Consider the following 22,864-nt stretch of genomic DNA (forward strand, 5'->3'; position numbering starts at 1 on the left):
TAAGTAACCAGCTTTCTCCTTCAAACTCTGGGGAAAAAAGAGCCTTATTGTGAAAGCCGATGCTGAGGACAGGCTCCGGGAGTGAGAACCACCAGCGGTTCATTCAACAACCAAGACAGCACACACCAGAAGAGTCCAAACGTCAGGTGGGCACGGCAGAAAGAAGCAGGAGGGGGTGGTCAATTTGGGACAGTGTCCTCAGTCCAAAAGCATTAGCACCAACCAGAAGAACTATCACCAAATGAGAAAAAGAGGAAGAAATGCTCCCGGTGGCCTCTCACAGAAGCAGAGATGGGAACTTGGTTACAGCCAAGCAAAGCAGTGGGAGATGGACTGGCTGGCCCCCCGCCAGCCGACATTCCCCCAGTACCTCCGGCTCTCAGTGCAGGATGCTGTCCTGGTACCCAAAAGCCTTCTCCGGGAGTCCCTCCTGGGTGACAGAACAACACAGCGCTTAGCGGTGGACCCCCACCGCCCACCCTCAGGGAGCTGCTGCCCACCGAGCCTGGCAGCCGCCGGTGGCACGCTGAGCATGGGACCGCTGCGCAGAGCAGGGATTATGCACCTTGCTTGGGGCTTTCCTTTTGAACAGGCTCTACAGATGTTTAATTAAAGCAATCTGACATTTCCTTTCTAATTAGGGTTGGGGTAATTAGCTAAATGCTCTGGTATGGAAAGGAGGAATAGAGGTTTCAAAGAAGATTATATGCTGCAAAGAAATGCGTGCCAGTGCGGCTCGTGGATGCCTGGCCCCATAATGCTGCATTCGCTGCATGCAGGGGACTGCCAGCAAGGCCAGGGGACCTGAGGCAGGGCAACGCAATGGCTGTGGAGCGGCTTTGCAGGGGACACAGCTGCAAAAGTACACACAATTCTGCAAACCATTGCAGCAAAACTGCCGAAAATGGGGTTTTATCTTTCCCCGGCTCACACTCATTGCGCAAACTGCGTGTTTTAAAATGCTGCTTTGGCAGCTGTGTGATTTAAATGCACTTCAAAACATCGAGCGCTGGTGAGATGATCTCTGCAGAGCAGGAGCTGCCTCCTGCCCAGAGCTCCCTCCTAATCCCAGCCTGAATGCTGCTGCCGAGTAGTTCGATCGCTGAGCCGGGCAGACCTTCACTTCCCTGGTTTCACCCTCCCCATCCTTACTATTAGAAAGCACTTGAGGAAATCCCCTCCGTCTCCAGGCATCAGGAGGCTCTGTGGCCATCAATTTTAGATTGGGATGGGACAAAGGCAACAAAAGAATAAACAGCAGCAAATATTTGGGGGATAAATTCATGGTGCACGGTCTTGCCAGTCTAAACAGCCAGTATGGCTCGAGAACAGTAGATCCAACACGTCCCAGCTGTCAACACATCTCAGGAAAATATTCCCAGATAGGCTCCCAGCCTGGGGAAGAGCTGGGTTTCACTACAGGTGGAACAAAAGCTCCTGAACTCTTGCTAACCTTCACGGCTTGTTAATAGATAAAAGAGGGTTTTGAGATTAATTTGTCAAACCAGAAGCAGAAACGGCGATGCCTGAGCTTCCAGTCCAGCCCTGATCGCAAACCATTAACACAGTGATGAGATGGAAAGGAAATCTTTGATGGGAATTGCCAGCAACAAATTAATAGAAGCCATTATCTGCTCTCAGATATTATGTTAACAGGTAAAGTGCTTACATCTGGCAGAGACCCTGGGTCCAAAGACCAATTTAACTTGCTTTATGCTTAGCACATTGTTTCTCTAGGGCCTTTTATTAATGTCCTGCAACCTCAGTGTCCAGAGAGGAACAAAACTGACAGAAGCTCTGGCAAAAATATTTTCCAGCCTAGCAAAACAAGCTTAGATGAATGTTTGCATAGGAACATGGAGAAGAGAAACACTTACTTGGTATAAAATGCCACAAACTTCAGTTCATCTAAATCTCCCTGAATGACAACATCATCAAATCCTTCCCCATGGCCTGGAAGGCAGAGAAGAAGTGGATTCAGCAACAATTCCCCTGGATCCAGCTCTCACCCTTAAGACAGAGTGTTTCAATCCAGAGCTACACAAAGAGCATCCTGCAGTCACCAAGAGACCAGCACCAGAAGATGAGGGTACCAAAAAGCACCCCTTCTTGTTTAGAGAAGTGCAAGTTCAGGGAGACTGTCTCTGTTCATGCTGGGCCATCCCTCCTCGTGACCACGGCCATCCCTCTGTCCCTGACCCCACAGCCATGAGCAGACGGGTTCCAGAGGAGATACCAAAACCCTCAGGAGCCAGGAAGGGAAGCAGACCCAAGGCAGAGGTTGGCGTGGAGGGTCCACAGCAAGGGACGTGGCTGTGGCTTCTCTATCCCAGGACACCTCCACCAGCACAAACTCTACAAGCAGCCTTGGGGAGCCCCTTACCCGCATATCGGATGCTCTTCCCGAACATAGCAGTCCACAGATACGGGACTGTGCTGATCTCCATGCCGTGGGCCAGCATGTTCAGCGCAGCTATACGGCCTGGAAGAGAGAAGCAGCAGAATAAGCGAGGAAGCTCCGCGCCAGGGCAAGCGTTGTGGTCTGCCCTCGGGTCACAGCATAGCATCGACATCTTTAGTCCCAGAGTACAGGGAAACCAAGACCTTCTGCTTAGTCTAAAAAAAAAAAACCCCATACAGCAACAAGCACCAACAAGGAAACACGTCGCATCAGCCAAGGCTGGGCTCACACTTCTCCCCGGCGGGAGGGCAGCCAATCACACCAGGGTCTCCAGGCTTGCAGTCGTAAAGGGGAGAATGGTCTCAGCTCTGCAGCATGCTCCTGGGCCAGCCCAGTGGCATAGGCAGCCCAGCTGGGGATGTAAGCCCAAGCTAACATTATTAGGATGTGAGCTTCTAAGTGTCCCAGGGCAAGGAGAAGATTGGGCTCCTGCAGTGACTGCAGATGCCAGGGAGCACATGGCGTATGGGAAAGCCCATCCCTGGGCACCTCTGTGTTTGTAACGAGGCATTGTTAGACAATGCACATCAAGAAGGCTGACAAACGAAGGCATATTGGACAGGATAAAATATACATGCTTCAAAATGTTTAATACAACTACCCAGTTTCCCTGCTGGCAGTTGTCTCATTCTCTCGCTAGAGGGCTTGGAAATTTCCCGGGCATCTGGAAAAGGCTCTTCTCCATAAGCAATTTGTTGTTGCAAAGCGAAGGGACAGAAAAGCACCTACCATGCATATGGGCCATCTGCCAGTGAGGGACGTTCACCTTCTTGTTATTCCTCAAAGCCAGCGGGAACGTGACAGCGTCACCGGCTGCAAAGACTCCGGGGATGTTGGTTTGCATCATCTGCAGGGGGAAGCAGAAGTGTGCATCGGTGGGGTTTGCACCCTACACGAACAAACAGGGAACTGCTCTAGAGCTGCCATGGTCCCCAGGAACATGGGCAACCTCTGCTCGGCTGTGGGACTCCCAGATAGGATTTGATTTAGCATTCTTCACTTTCAGAGCAGACCACGCAGGCAGGGACCTACAGCATCCCTCTGCCAGTGGGTTACGTGGTAAAGAGAGACATAGACTGGTGTCCTTGAGCCCCTCTTAGAAGACTGGGGTCTGTTGGTGTTTGCAAACAGAGCCTGGCTTATTGCATGTATGAGCAATAAGTGGAGGGGTGGGTGGCAATGAGCCCCAGTCCCCCCCAACACACTCCTCCCTCACAGCACACAGCACCTATCAGCACCAACACTGCTCCCATCGGGGTCACTGGTGGTGAGGAGGAAAGATGAGATCCTCTGAGATCCTTGAAAAGATGGATATTTCACCATTTCTTTCCCCCTCAAAATATCCACACCATTCCAGGACAGCTCAGAGCTGGACCCAAGCCACAGCATCCAGGGCTGGGATTTGCAAACCCTTCACTTGCAGGGGGCTCCCAGGCACTCCGACATGATGCTCCCAGCATCTCAGCTGATGAAACACCCCTGCCACAGCAGCTTGGAGCCTCGGGGAAGCTCATCTCGGAGGAGAGCGGACTCAGCTCCTCCTGCTCTCCCCCCTGGCAGGGGCTGCCCCCCAGGCTCACCTTGTTGACCACGATGAAGCCTTTGGAGTCGATGTTGATGCCGCTCTGCTTGAGAAAGCCCGTCGCTGGCACTGCACCTGTGGGAGAAGGCAAGGGCTGCTGGTGCGGTAGCCGGGCATCCCTGCAGCCCTGAGAGGGGCTGACCCTGAGGCCAGCAGATCCCCCCCCCACCCAGACAACCCATCTGCCCCAAGGGAAAGGCAGCGGGCTGCTCCGGGAGCAGGGAGCAGAGCCAGGCACCCTACAGAGCCCCCCACGACATCACCCTCTGCACCCCCAGAGTCCCTATGACTCTCCAAGCCGTCAGCGCACCACTGTCATCTGCCCACCACCTTTTTCTAATGCTCGAAGATAATTTTCAGTCCACTTCTCTTTTATAGATGTTTTGAAAATAATATATTTACAAAGGAGCCCTCAGGTTTCCAGAGAGGGCGCCTCTGCCTCTCCCACAATCTTTAGCTTTCATTTTCCTGTTTTGATCTTTTTTTTTCCTCTAGCCTTCACAAATCGGAGTAGTCAATAAAACAACAAAAGCAGAATTAAACTAATTCTCTGATTCTTCCAGTCTGCAACGTTTTGAGAAGTTACAGAGTGAAACAGGGATTTTTCTTCCTCCAAGTGTAAAAGTGAAAAATAACCTCTTCTGTGGCGGCAGCAGCAATTAAAAAAAAAGAAAACAAAAACAAAAAAAAAAAAAAAGGAAAAAAAATTCAGTTTGGGGAGGCTTTAAAAAAAAAAAAAAAAAACACAACTTCAGAGGATGAAATTGGTTTGAATGGGGTTTTTTTCCTGGAAAAACTGAAACCATTACTATTTTCCAGATATATTTTCAGTTGCATTTTGGGGTGGAAGCTCTAGAAAGGCCTTTTTCAGCTTTGCTATGCAGTCCTGTGTGCGGCAGCTGAGCAGGGCTGGCACATCACTGCCAGGACCCCCAGCTACCCATCGCTGCCACGTCCCCCCCAGCTTCTCCTCTGCTGAGCAAAGCACCACCAGCCTGCTGGGCTCTGCACCCACAGCGACAGCTCCTTACCAACACCGACGACACACACATCGGCGCGCAGGACCTTCCCGCTCTTCAGCACAACCTCCTTCAGCTGCATGAGACACAGGAGGACATCACAGTTATTTTAGGGACAAAAAAAAAAAAAAAACCTGTAGCAGCAGCAAGCCAAGGGGCAGCTCGCTTCATTTTTGACATGCACGTTGACCATAATTCCTTACAACAGCAGCAGGAGGAGGGTGAGAGCAATGAAACCCCACGCACCGTGCTGGAGCACGTTTGCTCCTGGGGGCTAAATCCAGGAATATAAGTTTCAGGGGCTAGGAAAGATTAGAGGGCAAAACCCCCATGATGAAGGGAATGGCAGGGAGCCCTTGCCCACACCCTACCTTGCCCTCCTGCTCCCGCAGCTCCGACACCTCTGTCTGCATGTAGAACTTCACCCTGTTGCTCTCGAACATCTGGAGGGAGGGACATGGGACAGAGCAGGGGACATCAGGACCCCGAACCCCCCCTGCTCCTGGTGCCCCTGTGTCCCCCGCAGTGCTCTGCCCACCCTCCAGGCTCCCCTCGACCCATGCTGCAAAGGGGGTCGGTGACCACCTCCGTCCCCAGCCCATGTCCGGAAGAAGGTTCTCTACAGAGAGGGAAGATGCAGCCCATTCTTTCTTTCTAAAGACTGCTACCATCACAGCTTTATCAATAAATGTCAAATAACAAATTAATTAGTGCAATGAGCGAAACAAGCATAACCCACTCTGTCATCAAAACCACCCCCTGGATGGGAAAGCGAGGTCACCTTCATCACAGCGCGGCCAACCCTCTCCCCAAAAAACTTCTTGAAGGGGACTTCCTCCAGCTCTACCAGGGACACCGAGTGGGCTCTCTCCGCCAGGTAGGCAGCCACCTCCATCCCTGCAGAACAGAAGCAGGTCTGAGCGGCCACAGGAACCCTCGGCACTGCCCTGCGTCCCCAGCGCCGGCCGCAGCGGAGGAGCAGCCTTGCCTGCTCCTGGCTGGGGAGGTTGGAGATGCTCTGCTGGGAGGTCTGGGGTACCTGGCGGCTACAAGGGGCCACACCATTTCAGGTGAGATTTATGGCAATTTGTTCTTAGATGCAGGTTTCAAAGACCGAAGGGAGGAACCGGCCGTGCTGGAGTCCCAAAGTGCCCCTGGAAGCCGTAGCCCTTGGAGCAATGGACCTCAGATGAGGCAAACCTTCCTCTTACGGCTGGGACCGTCTCAGCAGAGGTAATGAGCTGCGGGCTGAAAACAGCCCTTGTGACTAGCTGGTTTCTCCAATCAGAACAGAATTTTGGTGCTGACAATTGCATGGGAACCTTCACCAAGACAATTTCTATCTAAGGGGGCGGGGGGGGGGGGTTGGGTCTTTTCTATGACCTGCAGTTTGCAATTGGCCCCACACACCACATGCTTTTCTGCAGATGGGATCAATTGAACCATTAAAACAGATTTTTTTTTTTTTTTTAAAGAAAAACAAATACTGAGCATTTTATAATAAATTCCCTGACTAATAACCATTTATGCTTAAGGCTTGCAGGACCCACAATAATTTTGTTAGAACCATATCAAGCAAAAAGAAGAACCATTAAAGAAACAATAAGATTTTTCCTGCCTATTTTAAAAATTCACCACCCTGCTAAAAAGTAAAAGAGAAATAAACCCACAGGCTTTCACCTACCAACAAGACCCCCTGCAACTGAACCCAAATCTAGACACACCAGATTTGAAACCACCTGAGCACCAGTACTGGACTTGCTGTATGCTTTTCAGACTGGGACAGCAATATCTGTGTCCATGCAAGCTGGACAACCCAGCCTCTTCAGTAAAATCCATTTCTTCAGCAAGGAGATATCCTTACCACCCACCTGGAGCTGGAGGTTGGACTACCTCAAGGTCCAGTTTTGGGGGGGGTTTACCTCTAACTAGACAGTGACAAACTGGGCGAGGGACTGGGACCATCTGCAGGAAGACGTGGACATCTGAGGAAGACGCAGACACCCGCAGAGCAACCGCTTACCCAGGAAGGATGCTCCCACAATAACCACATTCTTGCTTGTGGCCAGCTTCACGACACGGTTGGCATCTTCGGGCGTCCGGATGTTGAAAACGTTTTCCACCTCCTTGCCTTTGCAGCTAAGAGCTTTGGGCCTGAAAAACACATATTGAGGACGATACAGGTGCTTTTCTTGACGCCATGGTGGCAATCAGGACTGCAGACCCCTTTTCCAGGGCTTCAGCCAGCATCTCAGCCTTTCCTTTTTTTCACCTTTCTCTGGGCTGGAGACATAACACAGAAGGACCCAAATCCTGGTGAACAATGGCCAGAGCACCACGGCAAACACCGGCACAGCAGGGGCTGCTTGGCAGCCGCCCCCAGCCCCATCCGTGGACCAGTGTACTCACGGGGCTGGGGTGAGCTCCCTTCTAGGGCAATGCAGCAGAGCACAGGACGGGTACCGCTTTGCAAGCTTGTGCATAACTGCTGGCACGTTGTAAATTTTCAGAAGCTTAATGGGACACAGAAAACTCAGTCCTCTGGCAGATGCTTTGGAGCCAGATATTGAAAGTTGCATAAGCCTCTGCAGATGTAGGTTCCACTATCTGTTCCTAAGGGCACGCTGCTGATGCTGTAGCAGTTTAATTGTGTCCTCCCCACGCACTTACTGGAGCCTATATATTTTTAAAATATCTGGCCCCTACATAACCGACTCACATCTGGAAATGGGACAGACAATCCTAAATAATTTATGTACCTTAAAAACATTTACCCAGTGTACCTAGAGCCTGTGCATAAGGATTTTGAAATTACTGCCAAAGGCTTAATCCTCTTTTGAACCTAATTATGTGGCTGGTGCGGATGGCATTTTGGCTGCAGCACTGCACACCCCAGCACCAGCCGTTAGCACCTGGTGGGGCTGCTGCTGTTAACAGTGGCATGCAGAGTTGCAACCCGGCTCTGGCTGTTCTACAGCATCCCTGCCCTGGATGATCAATTTTGCAGGGGCTGCATTTCTTCTACTTCATTTTGTGCCCTGGTGTTAGGAGTACAAGGGAAGGGAGCTAGGATGCCTCATTTTCATCTTAAAGTGCCAATTTTGACAAATCCCCTATTGAAAACAAACCAACCCACTACTTCCAGGGCGCTAGGGATGATGCTGGTCTCAGGCAATGCTCTGCGCCCCAGCAGCAGCGGTGTGGAGCAGGACCGGCACATCGCTACTGCCTTTCCCTATGGCTGGACCAGGTTTCATGAAAACCTCCCTCCTGGGAGCAAGCCTCACAAAGGGGTCTCTTAGGCTGGGGCAACAGTAACACCTAATGAAGGCTGCAACTGAGAAGCATTAAGCTTTCATTGTCAAGAAAGATGTTAGAGGTTGTCAGGAAATGAAAGATGGAAATTCAGATGGATGAATTATCTGATTGTCAGGGTTGAGTATTATTGAGGGGTGAAAAGAAGAGCAACGTGGCAAAAATTACCTCTAAAAAAAAAATTCAGGATACTTCCATTTTGGAGGCTTTCATTAAAGAAAGTATGTTCAAGGACCCAGGCATTAATTTTAATATTATAAGATGATGAACTCGGTGGGAATTTCCTGAGTCTCTCTCCCAGGGAACAGCACAGCATTAGGTTGCTGCTGGCAAATTCCTCCACCTTTTCAAATCTCAGTTTTCTATCAATTTCTTTAAGATCAAACAACCCATGCACCCCGACTGCTTCAGTGAGTACTTTTTGTTAACACCCTTTTGACCTTGACACTGACCAGGAAGCACCCCAGGTAGCAAATCCCGCAGCTGTCCCACCAGCCCCCATGTCTGGTGGTTACCTGCTTTCTGGGTGACTCTTGGGTGGCACAGAGGCTTTTCAGCTTTGGCTGAGAAGACATACCCAGCACAGCATTACAGAGATAGAGATATATATGATGCAGATATACATGATACAGATACATATGATATAGATATCGATATACAGATACAGATATATACAGACGTATCTAATAGGCATTCCTTGCCTTTTCTGCAAACACTCTTGCAAACAAATTCAGTGTCCAAACTCAACCGCCATATTTGACCCCCTATCCCCAGGCACAAGCTCCTCACGTTCTCAGATAAAACAGTTTCTCCTGATCTTTAAAATGTTTGTTCATAGCTTACGTGTTTCCAGTCGCTATCAGCAGCTTGTTGTATTCCATCTTAAATCCATCCTTGAACACGGCTATCTTGTTCTTGATATCCACAGCTGCAACCTGAAATCATTCCTAAATAATGTTAAGGGACAAAATCCCAGATGTTCACTGATCTCCCAGCCCAACCAACTTGTCTGTTAGGTTTTAGTCCCCTGTGTTCATGTCCACAGCTTAGCCAACCCAGACCTTAAATATTCCCAGCTGCCTTTTCACAAATCCTTGAAGATCTCCCAGTATAAATAAAATAAACTGTCTGCACTGCTTGCTGATTATCCTAATCAGAGGCCAACTAGTCACCCCAGATCCACGTGAGGATGCTCGAAAAGGGCAGGTAAGAAATGATGTTCACCACGGAGTTTGCCCAGGGTGTCCTTCCTGCCACAGGACAAATTTCATTAACTGTGGTTTTGAACAACCACAGGCAGCCTGTGCTCTGGGGCATAAAACAGGGGGGGCTGGGGGAGACCCAACATTTCTGCAATGGCATCCAGTAAGCCAAGAACAGAGACAGCTGCCACATTTCCTAAACACAGCCTTTGCATACCAGCACTTGCAGAAGACAGTACACACAGGACTCTCCTTACCTGCATTTCGGTCAGGACTTCGATGTCGTAGGAGCGGAAGAACTCCTTGGGGCGCAGGGCAATCTGCTCCGGGTGGGAATCCATCGACTGCAAAAAAAGCATTTTTCTGTCAGCCGCTGTGGGCTGTACAGGCAAGTGGAGAAATGCCTGTTACCATCACGAGTCCGTGGCAGTCTGAAGTCAGTCCTCATGGCATGGGTTAAGAGTTGCTCTACAGGGGCTGGAATCAAAGCCTGTCCAAGTAAAAGTCGTCACAAGACGCCGGGCTGGGCTCTGATTCCTTCTCTGCCTGCTCAGCACAGGGGTGGCACTGACCGGCTAAGGCAGGACCACAGCAAGTGTTTCTGAGCATCTGCAAAGCAGCTCTAACTGCAGCTCCTCATAACACACACAAGTTCAGAGGAGCAAAAGAAAAGCCCCATTATTTGGAAAACAACCAGTTGCCAGGGGAAATGGAAGCTAAAAGAGCAGTAAGAACGCTTTCAAAAGCACCCAGGTTATGCAGCACGAGTTCCCTCAAAAGCTGAAGCAGGGGCATGTGCCCCATATCTGCTCATCTTTAGCTGCAAGATAAACCTTCTTGCTCTTCCCACCTTCCCTGGTCACTTGGGTGAGACCTACATCATCTTCACACACAAGGCTGAGCTCACATTTTGAGCTTGAGTTCTTCTGTCCTTCTAACTCTGTGGACACAAGCTCACACATAGGCTGAGGACAAGCTGAGCACCAAGTGACCTACATGCAGGCTGCTCCGTGCTCCAGTGCATCCCTCCCTGCCTGCAGCATAGTGGGGATGGGCATGGCCACACACACATGCCATGGTCAAGCCCTGCAACACATCACACAGCACTGAGCAGCGGCGTCACCTACCTGTGCCACACAGGCATGGCATTTGGGCTTGACCCAAGAGGGACAGGGGATGCAGGAATCAAGGGCTTCAACATTTGCCCCCAGGGATGGATGGGCAAGGTCCTTCTCCCTGGAGGTGGCTCGGTCAGGGGCTGGGATGAGCCCTGCGGGACACTCCCTTACCGTGACATCAGATAACGCTGTGCTCAGAAGAGACCCATATCTTAGGACTTGAGGCAGGTGCAGGGTCATACAGGTTTTATTGCAAATTCTTTAAACACCCAATGTTTACAGAGAGGAACGTCTGACCCCACGGCTCGGGAACGGTGGCCCCCACACCAGTGCGCAGGGAGGGCAACGCAGAGCAGTGCACAACCACAACTGGTTTTGCTCCTCAGTGCTCTGGCCATGGTAATGGGGACATTGCAGCACACCAGGGAGCAGGTCATGGTCCAAAGGGGACAAAGAAGAACAGTCCAGCAGGACCTCAGGACAGACTAACAGCCATTCAGCAAGGCAGACGAAGAGCAAAGTTGCAGTTTCAGGAGGCAAGAAGTCTGCTGCTTACAGCTTTACATGCTTGTACTCTAATGACTGTTCCCAGGGTTAGTCCCACTCACAATACAGTTAAGAAAAATCTCCTTTTTTTCTAGCCTGTTCCCGAAAATTCTGCCTTCTCTTCCATGGGCTTTGTGCACCTTGCAAAAGCAACTACAGCCAGAGGTGTTTAGTAGAGAGTTTAACAAATCATGCATAACATCTCTGGCATGTAAGGTGTTCTTACTATTTAACAGAGAGTGGAAAAGGCAGTCTAAGACTCACACTGCGGGGATAAGTGTTTCAGAGCACTGTCTGGCTGGGACAGGGACTGCAAGCTTCTCCGAGCTCCCCAGCACAACCTCTGTGACTCAGATGCAGGTTTCAACCAGCTGCTTCTCACCCCAAGCAGGTCTTGTCCAAGCGCAGAAATGGCTTGAATGCTCTCAAAAAGCCACATGCATATTTGCCCTCCTTTGAAAAAATCACTTTACCTTGGGGCTGGAAGCAGAGTTAGACGCTGTGATTGTAAAGTACCCGTCCCCACAGACAAGCATCTCTGACATAAAGGGGAATACATATGCCACCTGTTCTTAAATGATCAAATGCTGCTGTCCAACCTAATTTGCTGTCTGATATCAAGTAAAGCTCAGGAATCAGTAATAAAAAATGTGATTAGAAGATCATCCTGTTTCTACAAATTGGAATGGAAAATGGGATGTGTGCCAGAAAAAGTGATCTTTGCACTGCAATCAAGTTACCAAGTTGTGATGATGACCGATAATCATCATAACTATGGCATGGAGAATCACTGGGCAGTAAGAACCATGCACTAATAAAAAACCTGGTAGACAATGCAATTTTTTCACATGCCCCATTTCATTGTCCTAAAGACTTTGATCCAGAAACATAATAAGAAGATCCATCCAGGTACAAGCTGGCCAAGACAGCTATTGCTAGACCTATGAAGAATGCCCTTATTTCTGTGCTGGAGTACTCTTAGTTCAGAGTTTGAACAACTCCTCTTTTGTGTTTCATATTTCAGTAACCAACAGAAAAGAAAATTCAAGGGAAAAGACACAGGACGAAAAAGGAAGAAACATGCTGCTGCAATAAATAACAGTAGGGAAAGGGCCTAGGGCAAATTTTAAAACTGGGGAGGAAGGTGACATACCCAAAGTGATACAAACCTTACTGAGCTTTGGTCTGTCGTAGGGCAAGTGTCTGTCCATCGTGCACATCACAATCCTGTCCGAGAAACCCTCCTGGCGCAAGGTCTCTGCACAGACCAGTCCAGCTGCCCCTAAGGGAGAAGGAAGACTGGCAGCAGCCGTGCGTATGGGGCATTTGAAGGTTTGAACCCTTTGTTCCTAAACCCCACCGGGGCTGACTCCAAAATGACCATCTCCACTAGCCCTGGCCTTACTTCATGGCCCTTCCCAAGTCAAACAACTTGCACAGGAAGCCAGGTGGGGTGGATGCACCAGGCAGGAGGAGGGACCCTGTCTGTGGAGCATGACATTAATCTTCTGCAGGACTTGTCTGTCCCTAAAACCCACAAAGAGCACACCTGAAGAGTGCTGCCAACTCCTACACACCTCTCACAAGCTCAGGGCCACAGGCGGACACTCAGACCCTCGCGCTCCCCTAGTTGGGGAAGGGTCTTGCAGCTTCCCCTCTGCACACTCAGCTCCTGGTGAATTTACAGCCGAACACGGAGGGCAGAGAGTCCTCCCTTCTTCATGGCTGAAGTGTCTGTTGCATGCTTCACTGTAGAGGATTTTGCATGCAATTTCTTTGAGGCTTTTTTGTTTGCTTGTTTTTAAACACAGAAAAAAGGTTAAATCAAACAAAAAACTGCCTTGGGGCATGCTGTCCCCCTGCAGCCAGGCAGCCTGATGGGCATATCCCTCCTTCCCTGGCCACACTGGTGAGACTTGAGAGCTCAAGTGAGAAGTTGTGAGTCTCTTCTCAATCAAGAAAGCCTCGCTCAATGATGAGTGTTGTAAGGGCCACAGTTTCTGTAATACCAGTGAAAGAAGATGGACCTGGACAGTATCATGGTTTGATCTGTCAACAAAACGCTCCTGTTGATGGAGGTGGGGGACAGTGGAAGAAGAGACATGTAGGCAGACATCCCATGCACGCTGCCTGGAGCATGCTGAGCCAGGACTGACACTGCACTGACGCCAGGATGACCTTCACGTGAGCAAGGGGCTGTGGTCGCTTGCCCTCTGCTCTGCTGGGCATGGCTGGATCTCGGTCCTCAATGCAGGGCTGGATGGGTAGTTTCTTCCCAACACTTCTTCCTCGCAACCCCAGCTTTGAAATCTCCTTTCCTGTCCACCAGAACAGACCTTGGTCTTTAATAGACCTGGAAATTTAGCTGGTCAAGCCTGAGAAAGTTCCTTCAGCAATGGATAACATTGCCTGTGGAGTGACCCTGCTGAGGATTTTGATGACTGTCCAGCCCTGCCGCACACCAGGACAGCCCAGCTGACCTCGGGGAGCAGCAGTGTCACACCCTGGCTTTCAGTCAACAAACAGCAGGGGCACAAGTAGGGGAAAAATGTTACCCAGCAGCAAGGGAAAAGCCAGCCAGGCTGGTTTTCCCCTCTGCTCAGGCTGCAAGCTGCAACTTAGATGGCAGGAGCAGGAGATCACAGTGTGCTCCCCATTTCCACAGCTTGGATCTGGTGACCTGAGGGCTGTAATCAAGTAAGAACAAGCCACATGCCAGGAGCAACCGTTCCCTCCCAGCCCCAGGTCCAACAACAGACAGTTTGTGTCCTCTTCCCACCCTCCACTTCACCATGACATGGTCCAGCCCAGCGTCCAACCCATTCTAGAAACAGGCAAATTCGGTAGATGGGATTCACTGCATCAGGCTTTCTGCAAAAATTGCATTATACAAATGGAGCAGGGACAAGAGATAAGAAAAGATAGCTTGGCAGTTTTGCTATTTCATGCAGGGATTTGATATTTTCTGGGAAGATGGAAGAATTTATCTTCAGAGAAGCACCTTGAGGTGAGAGCTTTGGAGCTGCAGGCAGCTGCAATGGGATGAGACTGAGATGTGCAGGCTTCAAGAGTGTATTCACATCACAGGAACACCTGAGAGGACTTTACTCTTATCAGTTGTGGAAATCAGGGGTTACTGATATATCTAGGGAGGGTGGAGAGGGAAGAGCGTTCAGTGCACCCACTACAAAGGACTATGACGGAACTATAGAAGGCACAGACCAGAGGCATGGGGCACCTTTGGACTATTAGTGTGCAGGACAAAAAGGCTGAAGACCCTCTGGTCTGACACTTTGCACAGGGAGGGACGCAGGAGGGGTGACAGAAGGTGCACGACACACAGACACCCTGCTCTCTGCACAGCCGCCCGGGAGGGGACACACACGACGGTCCCAGCACATGCCACAGGATACCTGCACCAATGATCAGCACGTTGGTACTGCTCAGGTTATAGTTGCTCAATGAGATGCACTTTGCCATCATCTTTGTCCTCCTCTGTGTCTGAAGAGCCTACGCCACCAACAACAAGAAAAGTCGTTATCTTTTCTCAGCTTTAACCTGGGTAGCCAGGCAGGAATGGGGACAACTACACTATTGTCATAAAACAGCTTAGATAGAAATGGAACAACTGCACCCTTGTACCCAACAAGGACTCCCAACCCATGCACTACCCCCTTACAAGGTACAAAAGAAAAATAAATCCATCGTCTTCTGCAAATTCATCCAGGTATGCACAGCAGGGGAAAAAAACAGAAAAAGCAGCCCAGGTGTGTCACTGTGCAATTCTGCAACCAACAGGCAAGATGGAAATGCAGAGGTCCTATCAGGAACTTTATCCTGCACCTGAGCAGAGCTTGTATACCTCTGATATCCAAAGAAGCTGATGGACTTCTCCAACCTACCAGAGCACACCCGAGGACCTATGCCACTGTAGCCCTGCTGCAGAGACCCCCTGTTGCTGGCCATCGGAGGCCAAAATCTGTTTCTGGTAGAGGGAACAGGCTCAATCCTCCTCATCACATCCCACCCGAATCAGCTGGAGTAGAAGTGCTGCCATTCAGGTGACCTCTCTGGATCTAACCCAAGCGCTGTAAGGGTCCGGCTGGTTCTGAGCCGCTGGATTCACACATCCATATGTGCAAATGTGCATCAGAAGAAGGCTTTTCATGGAAAGAAAACTTCGGGCTGTTGCTTGAGACAGGACCGGGCTAAGTGGACCTCTGCTTTACCCATGTTGGATGCTCAGGCATCCTTCTGTTCAGGCAGTGTTTCCCCTGCCAGAGAACCCAAAGAAAAGCATTTCCTCCCCTCCCCACCCCACCCCAAGCAAAAAGCAAAAGCATGGGCCTTGGTTTTGGGATGCCAGTAGCCCCTCACCTGCTTGCTTGCTCGGATGTACACCTTATCCTTCTCGATCTTCACCTGAGGGCGACAGAACAGCAGTGGTTTGCAGGACAGTGAGTGCCTCTGGCGTGAAGAGGGTAATTGCTCTCTCTGTGCAACAGTTAATGAACAGAGCAGTGATCTCACCAGGTCTCCTGAGAGAGCGCCTCAGGCCATAGCAGGGCTCACCCCAGCTTGAGGCTGTGAGATGTTTCATGTCTCGTATCAACCACGCACCAATGGTCAGCGTAAAACCCAATTTCTATCTCAGGCTTACAGCTGGTTTCTCGGTCCCACCCCACTCCTGCTTCAAGAGACCTCCCAGACTGTGCACCTCTGCCCTCAGGTTCCCAGGAGGTGTCTGATGCCCGTGGGTGGATGCAAGGGGAGCTGCAGGGAAGAAGGAGAGCTGGATAAGGTGCTGCTCTCCACTGGCCACCCCAGCATGTGCTTCGAAAAAGTTTGCTCCATGTCTTCAAAGAGCATGCTTCTCCCAACGCAAACAGCCATTTTGCAGATGACACCAAGCTGAGTGGTGCAGTTAATACTAGAGGGAAGGGATTCCATTCAAAGGGACCTGGACAGGCTGCAGAATTGGACCTATGTGAACCTCACGAAGTTCAACAAGGCCAAGGGCACGGTCCTGCACCCAGGTTGGGGCAATCCCCGGTATCAGTACAGGCTGGGGTTTGAAGGGACTGAGAGCAGCCCTGTGGAGGACTTGGTGGATGGGAAGCTGGACATGAGCTGACAATGTGCCATTGCAGCCCAGAAAGCCAACCCTATCCTGGGCCGCATCAAAAGCAGCACAGCGGCAGGTCGAGGGAAGGGATTCGGCCCCTCTACTCTGCTCTGGTGAGACCCCACCTGGCATACTGCATCCAGCTTTGGAGTCCTCGGCAAATGAAAGACATGGTCCTGGTGGAGTGGGTCCAGAGGAGGGCCACAAAAATGATCAGAGGGAGGAGCACCTCTCCGTGAGGAAGGGCTGAGAGAGTTGGGGTTGTTTAGCCTGGAGAAGAGAAGACTCCAGGGAGACCTTACTGCAGCCTTTCAGTACTTCAAGGGGGCTTATATGAAAGATGGGGACAGACTTTTTAGTAGGGCCTGTAGCGGTAAGACAAGGGGTAATGGTTTTACACTAAAAGAGGGCAGATGTAGACTGGAATTAAGGAAAAAATGTTTTATAATGAGGGTGGTGAGACACTGGCACAGGCTGCCCAGAGAGGTGGTAGATGCCCCGTGCCTGGAAGTGTTCAAGGTCAGGTTGGACGGGGCTCTGAGCAACCTGATCTGGTGAAAGATGTCCCTGCCCATGGCAGGGGTGTTGGACTAGGTAATCTTTAAAGGTCCCTTCCAACCCAAACCATCCTGCGATTCTGTGATTTCCTCTGCTGCTGCAAGAATGAAGGTCTCACCTGGAACCTGGGTAAGCTGTCCAAGCCAGGAAAGTCCTCTATGTCGCCTGTGCCGATGTTGAAGCAAGCTCCGTGCCAGGGACAGCGGACTCTTCCTTTGGACAAAACTCCTGGAGAAAACATGGCAGAGCAGAGTTGGTGCTGCCCCGCAGCTGCCTCCCATCCCTGCCTGCAGGTCACCAAGATTGAGCTGCCATGACCTGGCCAGGGCAGGGATGGCAGAGGCCAGGTGTCCCTCCTGCTGTCCCGGTGATGGTGGGGTCCTCGGCTTCTTCACAATGTGAACGCCACTGTGGAGCGCAGCTGACCTCCTGAAAGGCTGAAGGTTGCTGCCCAGGGCCTCCTGCAGCTGCCAGGGCTGTGCTGCTCCATGCAGAGCAGCTTCAAAGTTCAGACTCTGTGAGCATGTCCCCGTGACACTCCTTCTTTACCCAGAGGTGTCACCTCTCCTACAGGACACATGGCAGCTGTTGTAGTTGGTCAAGAGCATCTTGGCTACTTGATGTGGAGTTCTCTTAACTTGCACATGGGACTGGTCCAGTCGTTTGGGATAGAGGGTGAACGCAATTACCAACTGGGATCCCGTATGAGGGATCCCATCTAAAATGCCCTCACTGATAGCACCCTTCCAGCACCTCTGAGCACAGCTCCAGAGCTGTCTGCTCTGCCTGGAATATAATCTCGCTCTCCGGCAGGGCCTGGGGCTGCAGTCTCCAGGATCTTGTAGTCACCTCCACAAGCCCCCGCAGCACCCGGAACAAGCAGCACCTCAAGCAGGCATCACTTATTTAGAGCAAACATGTTTCAGAACAGATCCTGACACAGCAAGGAGTCTGCACACCACCAGGAAAGCACAGGGCATGCCCAAAGCCATGAGCTCACTCCTTTCAAATGTTTGCTCAGAGGATGCTACTCCCTAGGACTTCAGCTTTCCCTACCTGAAAGACCTGGCTCACAATGCCGGGGCAGAGCAAACGGCCACAATTTGGCCATGCCGGACCGGTCCTGAGCTTGCGCCTTCGCTTGCCAAGGCACAGCAGTGCCACGTCTCGTCACCTGCCACACGCGGGAACGCAGGGGCAGCCCCTGCATTTACTTCTGCAGCAAATCCTGTATTCCCCAGCGAGATCCCTGTGCAAGCGGCCAGTCTCAGGGATGCGCCCGCAGGTCTCTGAAAGGCAGGCGAGCTCTCACCTCCGTCAGCCATCAGAGCAGCGTGGGGCCCTTCTGCCCCGCTCAGCGAGCTGCTAGCCCCAGGAGAGGGGCTGAGAGCACGGCTGCCTGCACCCAGCCCTGCTGCTGGGCCAGCAATGCCCAGAGGGCACTCAGCAGGATGTTCTGCTGTCTTCCCTAGGATCCCAGATCCAGCAAAGTGCCCCCCACCCCCAGTTAGGGTGACGCACTTCTCCAGCACGCAGCAGGGCCAGCACTGCCTGCTGCTATTACTCAGACTCTGGGTAGGGACCTGCGTGAAGCCCATGCTGAGAAAATGCCAAGATGCATATTTTTAAGTGCCGAGATGGGATACCACTGTACCTCATCCCACTTCAATCAATAACACCAGCAACGTTTCTTTTTGCTACTGAAAGGATCCCATCAGCCCAAAGAGCTTCCTCCTTCCCCCACAAGCAGGATTTTTGATTTACAGGGAGCTGTGGGTTTGTGGTTTCTTTTAGGACTGAGTGGCCTGAAAAATCATAAGGTGATTTTTTTTTTTTTCCTTTAAGACTTCTTTTTTTTTAACTCCTCAGTGGCTGGAAACTGATAAACAGAACAATATGAAAAGCCCCATAAAACTGGGCTTTGCGAGAGGACAGTGAGTTGCAGCTGTTTCATACCATGCAAGGGAGGTTCAGCTCCAGCTGAAGAACAAAGCAGAAGCCGAATTTAATGATGCCCGTGCCGTCTTGTTCTTCAAAGTCACCCAAAGAAGCCCCAGCCCTGTGACCAGCAGTGGCAAGCTGGGGTCACCAGCAAACCAGACCTGCAGCAAAGCGCTCCCAGGAGGTTTGTGCACCCCCAGCTTTCTGCCCATGCCTGCCCCCAACAAGAAGATACTAAGATGATGCTGTGTGTGCGGCATGGCACTGCCCCATGCCCGGCAGCACAGCTGGATGAATACCGGGCTGTCTTTTGCCAACATTTTTATGCCCTTGGTTAGTCTCCTAGGATGTGAGGCAGACTGACCTTTGACCAGCGGAGCCCCATAGTGGGGACACTTGTGTCCCACGGCGTGGAACTCGCCACTCTCCTTGATGAGCAGAGCCTTCCCGCAGCCCAGGTCCACTTCCCGCATCCTGGGGAGGAGGAGCATGGAAAACACATGGCAAAGCATCTGCCTGGCAGCGGATGCCACCCCCTCACCCTGCACCCCAGCCCTGGTCCCACCAGGCTCCCCTGCTCCTTCAACCTGCTCACCACTGGCTCCAAGTGACTTACAGGTGTGGGTCACTCCTGTCACCAAGCCAGCTTTGGAGGTGGGTCCACTGTTCCCAGCCTGGGGCACATCCAAGCTGGGCCATTGAGTGGAAGCTTCTTCATCCATCACTGTGCCAAGAGGTGGCCCAAAGCACCTCCCCAGCTGCTCAGAAGTGGCTGGTGGTCTCTGCCCAAGTCCAGCAGGTAGTGGGAGCAAGAAACCAAACTGGTTTTACTGCAACATCACCTCCCCTCCTGGCCCCAGTGGCTCAGCAGGTCCCTGCCAGGCTTGTGTTCACTCAAAGCAAACACAACATTTCTGAGACTTGAAAACCAGGAGAGGCGATTCTGACCCTTTGTGTACTCCGGCCTTGGGGTCTGCCTGCCTGCACCACAGGGGCTCGTGCTCTGGTCCTGGCCACATCCCAGGGTCAACAACATGGGCCACCTTTTCCTGTTAAAACCCTCAGGACAGCAGACACCTACATGTGACCTCCTTGTTGTTTCCCTCAGCTGTTTTTGCAGAGAAAAGCTCACACAGCGACCTGCCCGCCTGCTCTGGGCTGCTGGCCCCAGCTCAGCATCACAGAGGGCCTTTGCCTCCCCGGTGCTGCTGGCACTCAGTCCCACATTTGCACAGGAGCCAACTTAACCCTCAAGCCATTCTCCCCCCGCCCCCCCCCAAGATTCAAGTGCTCTTTGAAAGACCACAGTTGCTTGTGTCATACCCTGGACAAAAGCTTGATTAGCACAGCAGGAATCCTTTATACACAAAGCTTTGCAATTTTTAGGCTCTCTGGGTTACACCTCCCCAGCTACAGTCACCTGGTCCTTGACCAGCCAAGCCAGGCTAAGGCTCCAGCCACCCCTGTCCTGGCCAAAAACATCTTTGCTGATCATGCACCTTGTCTGCTAGTGAGCATCCCCATCTGCTGAATGAATGATTAATGCCATTAGTGCTGGAAAGCAGCATTTTCAAAAATCCTTCCCAACTCCCTTGGCTTGACTGAGAGTTGATCTGCAGCCCTCCAGCTCAGCCGGGCTGTGCTGAGCGGTACACACCTCTGCACCGGCCACGGTGTGGGTGCAGCATCCCCAAATAGCGGGTGCATTTGCCCACAGCAGCTGGCTGCCCAGGTCTCCCTGGGAATGGCATGCCTCCTCACCAGTGCCCAGTGGCACCCAGCCAGCTGTGCCCAATTGCTCTGCTTGCTGCAGGCTGGCTGGGCACGGGTTTTGCAATGCAGCTGCAACATGTGCTTTTATTTGCAAGAGTTTCCAAGCCCTGCACACCACATACAGGACTGGGCTGCATTTAGGCAGTTGCATTATACTGGGCAGTTGCACTACCCACTGAAATACAAGTCTTTCAACCATTCATCATCTCCAGGAGGCTGCCCACTGCTCCTCTCTGCAGAGTCTGGAGGTTGGGATGCAGGAGGGTCCAGGGCTGAGACCCCCATTCCTCCACCTGCCCAGATCTTCGCCAACGGGATTTCTGTGGCTTTCCAGCCACAGGGGCAGTGCAGGCTGCCCAAGCATCGTTGAGTGAGACTGATGCTCTGCACTGAGCAGATCTTTACTCTCTGCTCTCTCACTGTGTCTCCACCAGAACTTCATCCCAACATGTCCCATCCTCACCTCCTTTTCTCTTCTCACCACTCAGGTGCTCCCTTTCCAGCCAACAGCCCTGATACCCGCTGTGCAATCCACGGCCCTGTGTGAGGCACTGAACCTCTTGCCAATGCAATTATTAGCAGCTACTTCCCTACAGCAGAGTCTTCCAGCTAACCATGGAGGAAAGTGGAGAGACGATGAGTGAGCCCTCGTTTTGCAGGGAGCTGGGTGCGGAGTGCAGAGCTGCTGTTCCCTGGAAACTTCCCCTCTTCCAGCCAGAAAGCCTGTCCCCCCATAACTTGATGTTTATCTGGAAATCCTGGTTGTTCCCACTGCACCAGGTGGACCATCTCTACAGCAAGCCTGGCACATTGCATTTGGTGTACCCAATACACCACTGTGCATGCAGCACGCTCCCATGTGCTCAAGAAAGCTACCGGCCATGTGTGATCCCTGAATGCTGTTCATGCACGATAGGTCCCAGGGTGTAAGAAGAATGGGTCTCACTTCGCGTGCTCACTCCTCTTTGGGTAACACCCCAACTCTATCCCATGACTTGCACCTAGGCTACAGAGACACTTGTCCCGCTCTCTGCTTCACAGCCATGGAGATGAGACTGGGGCTTAGAACACCAGCACTCCTGTAACACCTTCAAACCCACCCTGGGCAAGTCTTTGTGCAGGTGCCTGCTCCGCCTGCATCAACTGTCCCACTAGAGTAATGGCAAATGCTCAATTTCCTTGCCACCTTGGGTGAAAACAGCAGCAGAGCTCATCATGCCTGCCCTTGGGAGCTGTTTTGTCCCAGTAAATTGGCAGCCCCACACCAGAGCGATGCAGCTCTGCTCCCTCCCCATGTAGGACACTTGGAACTTGGAGGTCCTTCCGACAGCACAAGGGGAATAGAGCAGTACAAGTCCTACTGCATTCCTCAGCTGTGCAGTACTTCGGATAAAACCTGTGGTTAAATGACAACCATTGCTCTATGGGAAGATAAGATAAGTGAAAGAGTTTACAACTTACCCAAGGAACTGTGATCTGAGAGAGTCAAAAACAAGACCTGGTGTCTTCGAGGCAGCACACAGGCACCTGCAAGGCTCCCAATCCCACACTCACTCCAGAGTGAGCGAGAGGATGATTTACGCTGCGCTGCTCCCCGCTGAGCTATTTACACAGTTGGGAATTTGTCCTGTTGCCCCACTCCACTCCCCACCAGGGAAGCACCAACTAAAACTCAGCTCTGGCCTGCGAAGAACCTTTGCTCAGGAGCTGAGGGAGCACTGGGGGCTGTTTTCTGTCTGCAGCTCATCGACCTCCCCCAGTTAGCCTGCTGGGAGGCTGGCTGGGTACAGCAGTGCCAGAGTTTATCCTCCAGTATCTTTTACTGGTTCTGCTGAGACCATCTTGGTATCAGAAAGCCAGAAAGGGTGGGAAGAAAGAATACCTTGTGCTTGCAGATTCCACTAACACAACGCAGAGGTGGCCAAACCCTTGTGCCAATGCCCCACACTGCTGCTGTGCCCATTCACACCCCTGCCCAGCTCACTCCTTGGGAAGCATCCCAGAAAATCCCTCTGGGTATCAGAGCGAGAAAGGACTCCTTTGGTCTGCCCTGTTGCTTACGTGAGCCGTGGGACCTTCTCGCAACACCTCTCTTTTGAGCTAGACTCAGCCTGCTAGCAAAAAAGCTATCCTCAACTTAAAATGTCCAGTGATGGCCAGTCTGCCGCCGTACTTGGTAGCGTGTTTCAGTAGCTGACTGCACACATGGTTGAAGTGTGAGTCC

At 51.6% G+C, this 22,864-nt stretch overlaps 1 protein-coding gene across 3 annotated transcripts in view; it reads right to left on the minus strand.

The window, feature by feature from the left end:
* The window catches only part of AIFM3 (apoptosis-inducing factor, mitochondrion-associated, 3), a 36,065-nt gene that overhangs the window by 4,054 nt on the left and 9,147 nt on the right, over positions 1-22,864 (minus strand). For all 3 annotated transcript variants that reach the window (XM_010563361.1, XM_010563359.1, XM_010563360.1), the window contains exons 3-17: positions 19,232-19,341; positions 17,045-17,154; positions 15,621-15,665; positions 14,657-14,753; positions 12,413-12,525; positions 9,837-9,923; positions 9,221-9,312; positions 7,086-7,216; positions 5,844-5,959; positions 5,434-5,505; positions 5,075-5,138; positions 4,042-4,118; positions 3,191-3,308; positions 2,384-2,482; positions 1,878-1,953 (exon numbers count right to left, since the gene is read on the minus strand). In XM_010563361.1, coding sequence (XP_010561663.1) covers positions 1,878-1,953; positions 2,384-2,482; positions 3,191-3,308; positions 4,042-4,118; positions 5,075-5,138; positions 5,434-5,505; positions 5,844-5,959; positions 7,086-7,216; positions 9,221-9,312; positions 9,837-9,923; positions 12,413-12,525; positions 14,657-14,753; positions 15,621-15,665; positions 17,045-17,154; positions 19,232-19,341 — 1,407 coding nt within the window. The remainder of the gene's footprint in view (positions 1-1,877; positions 1,954-2,383; positions 2,483-3,190; positions 3,309-4,041; positions 4,119-5,074; positions 5,139-5,433; positions 5,506-5,843; positions 5,960-7,085; positions 7,217-9,220; positions 9,313-9,836; positions 9,924-12,412; positions 12,526-14,656; positions 14,754-15,620; positions 15,666-17,044; positions 17,155-19,231; positions 19,342-22,864) is intronic.

Source organism: Haliaeetus leucocephalus, unplaced genomic scaffold (genome assembly GCF_000737465.1).
Source record: "Haliaeetus leucocephalus isolate CR32 unplaced genomic scaffold, Haliaeetus_leucocephalus-4.0 Scaffold165, whole genome shotgun sequence".
NCBI classification, from domain to species: domain Eukaryota; kingdom Metazoa; phylum Chordata; class Aves; order Accipitriformes; family Accipitridae; genus Haliaeetus; species Haliaeetus leucocephalus.